Source organism: Piliocolobus tephrosceles, chromosome 14, assembly GCF_002776525.5.
Source record: "Piliocolobus tephrosceles isolate RC106 chromosome 14, ASM277652v3, whole genome shotgun sequence".
NCBI lineage: Eukaryota > Metazoa > Chordata > Mammalia > Primates > Cercopithecidae > Piliocolobus > Piliocolobus tephrosceles.
The window spans coordinates 2,077,016-2,087,670 of record NC_045447.1 but is presented as its reverse complement, the minus strand read 5'-3'; the positions used below and the strand labels follow the sequence as shown (position 1 = coordinate 2,087,670).

The following is a 10,655-nucleotide window of genomic DNA, read 5'->3' as shown; positions in this document are numbered from 1 at the left end:
AGACGGAGTCTTGCCCTGTCGCCCGGGCTGGAGTGCAGTGGCCGGATCTCAGCTCACTGCAAGCTCCACCTCCCGGGTTCACGCCATTCTCCTGCCTCAGCCTCCCGAGTAGCTGGGACTACAGGCACCCGCCACCTCGCCCGGCTAGTTTTTTGTATTTTTAGTAGAGACGGGGTTTCACTGTGTTAGCCAGGATGGTCTCGATCTCCTGACCTCGTGATCCGCCCGTCTCGGCCTCCCAAAGTGCTGGGATTACAGGCTTGAGCCACCACGCCCGGCTAAGTCACCTTTTTATAAGGAAAAACATTTATTTTCCCAACCTTGAAAATGCCAGTCAAGAGCTAAAGTTCAATCCAAATTTTTAAGGAAAACAAACGTGCCCTAAGCTGTGGGGAACAGGCCTCTAAGAGCGGCCCTGGCCTGTCCTGCTCTTTCCAGCTGGAGGCTCCTGGGGAGCAGAGCCCACACCTAACCATCCTCTCCAGCAGCTACAGGTGTGGAGAACGCAGGGCGTGGCGTGTGCCAGCCAGGAGGACCGGTGGGAGGAGGTGGCTGGACACTCTAGGTCGAAGTGGGGGCCCAAGCCATGGCCTGTGTGCCCCCAGGGGATCAGCAGGACGACCTAAGTCACAGGTGACTGATCAGGGCTACAGGTGACTGATCTGAGTCAGGTCAACAGGGACATAAGAAAACATGAGAATGCTGACAATGGGAATGATGACTGCATGCAGCCAGACCTATTACTGCCACGGGCAGTGGGCGCCCTATCCCTGTGGGACAGCTCCATGCAGGGATGACAGACAGGGAGCCAGGTGCCAAGCAGACAGTTCTGACCTGGCAGGTCTGGGCTGGGGCTGAATGGCAGGCATTTCTTTTTTTTTTTTTTTTTGAGACGAAGTCTCGCTCTGTTGCCCAGGCTGGAGTGCAGTGGCGCGATCTCCACTCACTGCAAGCTCCGCCTCCTGGGTTCATGCCATTCTCCTGCCTCAGCCTCCCGAGTAGCTGGGACTACAGGTGCCCGCCACCTCGCCCGGATGGGCGCCCAGGCTTGAGGCACCGCGCCCGGCCGAGAAGCAGGCATTTCTAACAAGTACCCAAGTGGCCCCACTTTTGAGAGCTGCAGCCTTGGAATAGCTCTGGGGACTCCTCAGTGCCGAGGGCTTTTCACCCCTTTCTACCCGGCCTCCACCTCCGACAAGCCTCTTGGGCACAGCTTGGCTCTCAGGACTGTAAACCAAAAATAAAATCCTGAGTCCCCTGACTAACTGAACTGAACCCCCTCTTGGCCAAGGAGACCCCAGGGCAACCTGAGGAAACAAATTCCAGGCCCTGAAGGCAAGGGAGGTCAGACACGCCTGGTTGTAACCACCTCCCTTTGGAGTTTAGGCAGAGCTGACGAGCGTGAATGAAACAGCCTCACCAGCAATGACACCAAACTCCAGCCTGACTCGGGTACAGCACCTCATGACAGATAGCAAACCCTGAAGGAAATCAAAATATTTCACCCCCAAATACATTTATTTCCTCGACATATTTGAAATGGTCCTGCAAAGCTGTCTTTTGTGAGGGAAATCTGCATCTGTAGAGAATCTCCCTCCCTTTCTAGGTCTTTCCTGAATCTAGGAGACATTTAATGAGTCTGACAGCATTAAGGTCTGAAAAGACACATTTACCCTCTATTGTCCCCAAGGCTGCTGCCTGTGAGGCTTCATCTACTTAACCTTGGCCTCCACAGCCCCTTTAGCTTAACTCAAGCATTTCTCTCTGCTGACTTCAAGTCTTTAGACAAAGCTTAACTCTTTCAACCAATTGCTAATCAGAATCCACCTATGATCTGTAAACCTACCCCTTCCTATACCTTACATGTACTGATTTATGTTTCTCTGCCTATAACTTCTGTCTCTCTAAAATGTATAAAATCAAATTAACATGACTGCCTGGAGCACACTTTCTTAGGACCTCTTGACACTCTTCCCCGGGCCATGGCCACTCCATTCGTTGGCTCAGAACAAACCTCTTTCAATATTTTATAGTTTGGCTTTTTAGCCAACAGGACCCTCTGCCTGGGCTCCCTGAAGCCCTCTCCCTGCTGCCTGGTCAGGCCACCCGCTGTCTTTCACTTTCAGCCATATCCTCCTCCAGTCTCAGTCTCAGGCCCAAGCCTGTTCTTCCTGCTGTGACTGGGAAGACAGTCAGACCCTCTAAAGGAGCCTTATTGAGTTGAGTTAATCCCACCACTGAGTATGGAGGTTACTGTGTGGCTCTCAGGAGTGGCCTTCCTTCTGAGCCCCGGGGACAGCTCTCAAGGCTGCCTAAGTGCTGCTTCAGCTACAGAATCTGCAATATTCGAATCTGGTTACCATCTTTAGACTTCAGCGACTCAAGTGAAAAAAAAAAAAAAAATCAACCCCAAAACCCACAAATAAGCAAAACAGGTGACAAAGTCCTGCCAGGGCCACCTGCATTTTAATGAACATGATTGAATTGTTTTCCTAAAAGCAGTGTCTAAAAACCCCACTGAACAGTTTTTCTGTCTTTCTATTCCAGTCTCTGACCTCAGTTCTGAGTCAGGTCAACAGGGACATAAGAAAACATGAGATCAAAGAGGAGGAATCCATTAGAATCAAAAGGCCCCATCACCGTGAGATAAGAGGAGAATGCATTTTAAAGATAACCATTTACAATGACATACAAAAGCCCTATTTAGACTTGAAAAAAAAAAGATTTCTTTACAAAGCTGTTTGGCCATGAGAAAAATACAGCAGGACTGGGTATAAGACATAAAAACAAAGGTGCAGGAAGAAAGAGTAGCAATTTGTTACAGCTCTTGCCCACTGAAACATGTAATTAGAGGTTAGCACAACACAGGAAGCCCTGCCAAACCTCACTGGCTCGGGGGGACCTCCTACTTCAGTGATTTAAATTCCATTTTAAGGGAAGGGTGTGGTGATTGCCCCTCCCACGCCAACTCTGACCTGTAGAGCAGGCGAGTAACTTCGTGACTGATTAACAACGTGCGACCAAATGAAAGCACTAAACAGTAAAGTGCGGAACACTGCCGGCAGTTTGGTGAAACATTTCTCAAAGGCTGTGCATCTGTGATCAAGGTGTGCATCTGTGATCAAGGAACCCACCAAAGATATGCTTTGTAGAGTTAAAAAAAAAAAAAAATGCTTTGTAGGTTATTGTGGGTTATTATAGAGAAGTCTACAGAGTATTTGCATCGCTAAGTTGTGGGTTCACTCTGAGCACCCATTATATAGCCAGCTATCCGAACCAGGAAGTTTAAAGGGAATGAGGTAGCTACGAGTGTGGAATAGAAATGAGGGATTCTCAGAGAACAGGAATTCTAGGCACTGATGTGGAATCACTGGGGATGGGGTGTGTGGACGTCAGGAAACAGCTAGGGTAGGAGGCCTGGCAGGTCAATGAAGTTATTGGGGCTCAAAACACAGGTATTTTGAGAGCTGGGATACGGGAGGGCTTCCCTATCCCCAAGCGTGCGGTGAGGGCTGCGGGAAAATGGTTTCATTTTGACTTGTGACAGCCCGACTCGCCAGGATCTAACTTGGGGAAGACGTGGGGAGCAGCTGGCTTAGTTCCCTGCCCCTGGAAAGGCCAGGGTTGGTCCGAGCGGGGTGCCTCTATGGGGCAGGGGCCGGCTCTGCGGTAAGGAAAGAAAAACGGGAGGGGCCCCAGGACCCGCCTTCTGGGGCGGTCGCAGGCGGTCCTGGAGGGCCGCGGTCCCGGGGATCGGGGGTCCCCGTGCGGGGGCGCGCCTCACCTCGCACATCCCCGGCCAGGGCCCGCCAGGTGGGCGCGTAGCCGATGCAGTGGCCACACCACGACGAGTAGAACTGCACGAGCCACGCGGCCGAGCTGTTGGCGGTGGCGCCGCGCACGCTGCCGCTGTCCAGCACCCACACTGCGTCCTCGCCCGCGTGGTACAGCCGCGCCGCACCGCCCGCGCCCGGCCCTGCCGCCGCCGCCGCCAACAACACTAGCAGCCGCGGCAACCGTGCGGCCCGCGGCGGGGGCGAGCGCCGGACTCCCGGCGCAGGTCCCGCTCCGACTCCCGGGCTGCGCGCCACAGCCGCCCCGGCCGCCGCCATGTTGGAAGTGCCGCCGCCGCGCTGAACTTTCACCCTAGCAACCACCGTCACGTGCGCCGGCGCGCCCGGCCCCGCCCCCGCGCGGCCACTTCTGTCCCGCCCCGCCCCCGTACGTCTGACCCCACCCTCTCTCCCCGTCCCCGCGGGTATGGCCCCGCCCCCTCCCCGCCCATGCGTGGCAGCCCCGCCCCCAAGAACCTGATGACGCCATCTCCCCGCCATGCGTGGCAGGCTCCGCCCAGGCCCCGCCCCGCCGCGCGATCCCCAAACCCCTTCCTTGAGCCGGGCCAGGTGGGCACATTTAGCAAATGAAAGTGCACGACGCCAGGTTCAATGTGGATTTCAGACAAATAGTCGGTTTTTCAGCCTAGGTCTGTGCCATGCCTGAAATGCAAATTTAACAAAACATTATTCGACGTAAAAAACTATTCCGGAGTTCTTTTACTTGGCAACCCCACCTGGGGCATCAGAGGGTCTGCAAGCCAGCCTCGACTTTCTAATATGATATTTGAACGCTTAGAATATGCAGCAGAACATCCACTCAAAGTCAGATGTGTTGCATGCTACCTTTTAGGGTGTTCCAGTCGAACGCAGCTTTAAGGTTTGGAAATGAAATCATATGACTTTTTGCTTCATTGAACAGGACACCTGGGGTTTTTTAGTTCCTATTCCTAATTTTTACATGTCAGTATTTTCTCTGAACTGTGTGACCAAAACAAAAAAAAAGGGAGTGGGTGAGCCTGGGCAACATAGCAAGAGCCCATCTCTTAAAAAAAAAAAACAAAAAAAAAACTGGGCATGGTGGTGCACACCTGTAGTCTCAGCTACTTGAGGGGCTAAGGTGGGAGGATGGCTTGAGCCTGGGAGCTCCGGGCTGCAGTGAGCCATGACTCCGCCACTGCACTCCAGCCTGGATGACAGAGCGAGACCTTGTCTCAAAATAAATAGATAACTGTATTTTGTTTAAACGGTTTTGCTGCTAACAACGGTTAACCCCAGGTGAGAGGATTGTCCCCAGAGGGCCCCTGGCTGAGGCGCCTGCTCCCTTTCCCTCACGTCCTGCGTCTCCCTGTTCACGTTTCCTTCCATCACCCACGTTTCCTGGCTTCTGCTCTGTGCCAAGCCTTGGCGACAAAGCGAGAACAAAACCGAGCCCCCAGTGCCCCTGGCCTGCCATTCAGGCAGACCCAAAACAAACCAATGCATAAAACAGCCAACGCGTGCTATGAAAAGCAGTGAAGCCGCATAGGGAGGTGAGTACCAGCAGGGCTGCCGTACACAGGAGGGTAGGGAAGTCTTTGAGAAGGTGACTCAAGTGGAGAAGGAGGTGAGGGAGGAGGCACATGGCCCAGGCAGAGGAGCCACACATGCAAAGGCCCTGGGGCAGAAGGGTGCTGAGCGCACTGGAGGAACAGCGAGGAGCCGGAGCCGGAGCCGGAGCCGGGCCTGGTGGGAGCGGAGCAAGCTGGGGGAAGTGTGGGAGGGAAGAAAAGCTGAGAGCCTGAGCGAGACCCAGGGGGCCTCACAAGCCAGGCCGCAGACTTGGGCTTTGATGCTGAATTGGGGTCCGCCATGGGAGGATCGGTGCAAAGATGCAGCTCTGCCCTTCTAGTTGCAGAGTAGGAGGGGCAGGAGGGGAAGCAGGAGACCTGGGAGGGGCCGCTGCCTCCTTCCATGAACTGGAGGGACTCAGGGGAGGGGTGAGAGGCAATGCTGGTGGAGGGGTCGGCCGAGCCTGGGTGGAGGCGGAGGGTGTCACATTGGCAGAGTTTGGGCCAAAGCAATTGGAGGAATGGGGTTGCTTATGGCTGAGACTAAATCCTGCAGCGGTGAGATGGGAGAGCTATGCTGGGGAGGACGCCAGGAGTTTGCTTTGGACCGGTTACATCTGAGCAGCCTTTTCAACCTCTAAGGGAGGTGTCAGGTCAGGGTTTGGAAGTGGGAGTCGAGTCTGGAGCTCAGAGCTTGAGGCTGCTTGAGGTCCCCAGGCGAGGCTGTGGGACAGAGGGGAGGGCCACATGCCAAGCCCCAGGCCTCCAGAAGGAGCAGCAGCGACGTGGCAGGGGAACAGGGAGTGGAGAAAAGGAGCCTGATCCGGCTGAAACAGAGGATGCCATGAGCCCAGCTGGAGGGGCACATTCAGAACATCGGGGCAACACTTCACCCCAAACCTGCTCGGTGAAATGGAGCCACCCATGGGACCAAGCTCAGCCCGGTACTTAGAGGCCACACCCCAAAACAACCAGAGTTTCTCCAATCCAAGACAGGGTGGGGGAGGAGAAGGGGTTGGGATTGAATCTTGGAGTCTAGGCAAGAGCTGTCTGTGCTGAGCCAGGTCCTGCCCAAAGCCCGCGTGAAATCTGCCCCTCGTCCTACAGGAGAGGCGTCTGCATGTCGCTGTGGCAAAGGCCAGGTGACTGCAGGCGCAGTTAGCATGCGTGCTGCTGAGCGAGGAAACACGTGGCTGGTGGTAATTTTCAGGTGCCCTGACAGAGAGAGCTCTGGCTTCAAAGGGATCAAAATGTGGGGAGATCACATCTCAGACCTGATGAGATAAGGTGCTGTGCGGGCTGAGGCAGCATCTTGGACCTAATCTGCTGTGTTGGATCCTGATGAGCCTGATTCCCGGAAGGCCTCCAAGATTTCCAGTTGATCTACTGTTCCCTGTATAGAGCAGGTACTTGCCGTCAATCCTACCCTTAGGGCACAAAGCCTTGATGCTATCTGCTTCAGGTTTCTCCACATCCCTTCTAAACCAACCTCCCCTGTGGCAGATAAGCCCTGGGCCTGGGGGTGCTGGCAGGATCCTGTCTGTCTGGGCCTCCAGAGACACAGATGTGGCTTCTATTTGTAAATCCCTACTAAATGTTTCTTCCTGAGAAACTGGATCTGTCAGCCCCTTTCTTCTGCCTCTCAGCCTCTTCCATCTTTGGGGCAGGTTTGCACAAGCCTGCCCATCGTGGAACAGGTATTGATATTCCTGATTTTTTGTTTGTTCCCCAAGTGCTTCAGTGGGGACCCTGGTGACTTAATCACCTTCCAAAAGCCCCACCTCTTTTTTTTTTTTTTTTTTTTTGGATTGGAGACGGAGTCTCGCTCTGTCACCCAGGCTGGAGTGCAGTGGCGCGATCTCAGCTCACTGCAAGCTCCACCTCCCGGGTTCACGCCATTCTCCTGCCTCAGCCTCCTGAGTAGCTGGGACTACAGGCGCCTGCCACCATGCCCGGGTGATTTTTTTTGTATTTTAGTAGACACGGGGTTTCATCGTTAGCCAGGATGGTTTCGATCTCCTGACCTCGTGATCTGCCCACCTCGGCCTCCCAAAGTACTGGGACTACAGACGTGAGCCACTGCGCCCGGCCTGATATTCCTGTTTTACAGAAGGGGAAACTGGGGCTCAGAGGTCTGACTACTGTGTGAGGTGAAGGGCACATGGCATGTATGTGACAGAGAGGAGAGTCTCAGGCCCACGTGCCTCCCAGAACCCAGGAGGGCCCACTCCAACGCTTGTGTTGCAGACAAAGGCAGAACCCCAGCTCTGAGCCGCCTCCCTTTCCACATGGGGAGAGCGGAGATGAGGCCCGATGGATTTCAATGGCCCTGGCTCCAGGACTGGTCCTGCCATCCACATCTCCCCCTTTAGCAGGAGTTTGGCATGGAGGGCTCAGCTGCTTACGACTACCACCCATTTTGGGAAAACTTCTGAGGAGGAATTGTGCACACCTGTGCCAGCCCCTGAGTACTGGCTACGTGCCAGGAACAGTGCCCGGGGGAACAATTCTCCATGTTCTCACTAGGACACCATGAGGAGGTAGGTGGCCACCCTCCTGGGACTGTGGACACAGAGGCACATCTGAGGGCAGGGGCTCCCTGCCAGACCCCTATGGAGAGGTGGAGCAGGGCCCAGGCAGCCTCAGAGCCTGAGCTGGCTCCCAGTACCAGTGTGGCCGGTGCTGCATCGGCTACAGACTGATGGACATGGTGAGTGGCGGGCAGGGGAAGGGTGGCAGGGAGCCCTGGGGCAGGGCCAGGGGGTGTGTGTGATCCCATCCTACGCTCCCAGCTTTGATGCTGCCATGCGGTGGGTGGACGGGACAAGGCGCCATGGGATGGCTGTGGGACCTGCCAACACTCTTCCAGGACCCCAAAGCTGCCTGGGAAGCCGGGAAAAGGATGGCTTCTGAGCCTGGCTTTGCTGGGCATCAGCAGGCCATGCTCTACCCTGGGGACAGAGAAGATGACCCGCAGGGACCCTGCTCGGCCTGGGCAGTGAGTGAGTTCTCCCAGTCCCCTGGTGCCAGGAGGCTATGCTTCCCAGGAGTGTGTGCAGCTGCCACCTTTCATAAAGGGCCCCCCTGGCCTTCATGTGTGTTTTATGAGGGTGGCCGTGATGGCCACGCAGGGCAGGGAATCAAAAGGACTCGTAAAGTTTGTCTGATGATTTGGGACTGGGAGTGCTGCGGACACGTTCATGGGCATTTTATGCAGGAGGGAACCGTTAAGCAGGGAAGCTGAAAGAGACAGATCACGGGAAAATTAAACGTAGGGTTTAACTGAGAAATAATCATTTTCTATGAAAGATAATGACTTCTCTGGAGGCTGGTATCAAGATTTATTGGCCCAAGCGGTGACGACAGATCAGAGCCCAGGAAAGAACAGCAGGAGACCTTGAAGGGGAGGAACCTCGGATTACCATCTCGCCCAGTCGATATATCTGAATGCCAAAGCCCTCTGCTCTGTATGTGTCGTGTTGGGAGATTAAATGTATTTACACCTCTGGTGGAGTGGCTTTTTCTCCTGCAGTCAGAGTAACCTGATAGCTCCAGCCCCCTCCAGCGCTGCCGTCCTTGGAAGCCCTGGCCCAGGTTTTCCTTCGTTCCTCACGACCAGCCCCATTCAAGGGCACCCTGCCACCGGCACCTGCTGGGCTCCCAGGGAAAGTCACTCTGGTTCCAGCTGTGAGTGCAGCTGCCACTGCATCACACTGCACGTCAGCACCAACCATGTGGCGGCGAGCCGGGAAGCCATCAGATTCACCGCAAATCGCCAGGACTTCAGTGGGGGAGATTTATTGCCGTGCCAGATGCGTGTGTGTGAAATACATAATTCCTCTCACACGGCCTCATAAATCCAAAAGGGTCAGCAATAAATGGAAAAAAATAAAAAATCACAGACTAATTTGTTCGGAAGACTAGAAGGGGATCCATGAGAAAGCTGCAGCTCAGCTCAAAGTTTGTTCTGAAACTGCGAGCACCGAGCAGGTACCCATTCCCCACTGGATCCAAACCTCTGCATTCTCAGGTGGGCTGGGCAGGAGCCGGCGCAAAATCAGATGCCCGGCCCGAGCTGGGCTTCCCACGCACATGGTGAGTGGGGGCCCTGACACAGGCCGGCCATCCTAATGGCACCTGGGGCTGAGCAGCCGCCCCGGGGCTGGAGAAGGCAGGCTGGACCCAGCTGCTGCCCAGCAAGGGGTGTCTGGAGAGGGGCTCTTACCTCACGGAAGGGGGCCCAAAGGGGTTCTCAGGGGCCTGGGGTCTCTCACCAGAGCTATGGGGTAGAGGGCCCTGGCAGCTCCATGTGTCCTGTGACCTGGCGCCTTAGGGCTTTGCCAGGGCAGCCTTGTGATGTCTCCCACCGGACTGCATGCATAAAGACTGGAGTGTGGTCCTCTCGCAAAGTGGAGGAGGCCTGAGGCCCTGGACAGGAGAAGCCACATCCTGGAGGGATCAGTGCTGGGACACAGAGGTCCCTGAGGCCAACACGCTGCCCTTCAACTCCCCATTCAAGGAGAGACCCTCACATTCAAAAGGGTCCCAGAGAAATTACAGGGGTCCCAGCAAATCCTCTGGAAGCAAAGAAAAGTCCATGACACCAGGAGAAATCGGATGCCCTGGCCTTCCAGGCACAGCGAGTCCTAAACATGCTGCAAAAGAGACCTTGGACCACCGACTCCCGGAGGACAAGCCCCCGGCTGTGCGGGCTGCAGGGGAAATGACCCTGGGCCTTTGAGCTGCGGCTTCCTCTGGTCTGTGAAGCTCAGGTGAGAGACGCCCATGCCCAGTCCTCACAGCTGCACGTCATCTGCTGGCCGTGTGGCCGGGGTAGGGGTGGCGGGGGGGGGCACCTCCAAAGTCAAAGCAGGCAGATGCCCCCGACTGTCTTCTAAACAGGGCTCAGGGGTGTGAGTCAGCACCAGCGGGGCCCACCCCAGCTCTTCTTTACCCCAAATGTTCTCTCTTCCTCTCTTGGCCTTCGCTTATCCCCATGACCCCTGTCCTGGCATAGGCGCTGCTCCACCCCTGTCCTCGCTCCTGTTCTTGATGACTCTGACTGTTCTTGCCTTTGGGCTGCAACACCTTTTCTTGGACGCCTCTTCATGGCTTTGATGCGAAGGAGTGGGTGTGCAGTCTGGGCCCGGCTTCAGGCGACCGTCCCGCACAGCCGGCCACCCAGCCGGTCCACCCTGGGAAAGTCCAGGCCTCTAGGTTCTTTTTGTTTTTTTTTTTGAGACGGAGTCTCGCTCTGCCGCCCAGGCTGGAG

At 55.5% G+C, this 10,655-nt stretch overlaps 1 protein-coding gene and 1 pseudogene across 1 annotated transcript in view; one reads left to right on the top strand and one right to left on the bottom strand.

Annotated features, from left to right (window-relative positions):
- Positions 1-4,112, bottom strand: part of QSOX2 (quiescin sulfhydryl oxidase 2) — a 45,684-nt gene extending 41,572 nt beyond the window's left edge. Inside the window, exon 1 of the mRNA XM_023227643.1 lies at positions 3,785-4,112. Coding sequence (XP_023083411.1) covers positions 3,785-4,112 — 328 coding nt within the window. The remainder of the gene's footprint in view (positions 1-3,784) is intronic.
- A 4,104-nt stretch (positions 4,113-8,216) lies between these two features.
- Positions 8,217-9,868, top strand: LOC111553073 (annotated as a pseudogene).
- Positions 9,869-10,655: the final 787 nt, after the last annotated feature.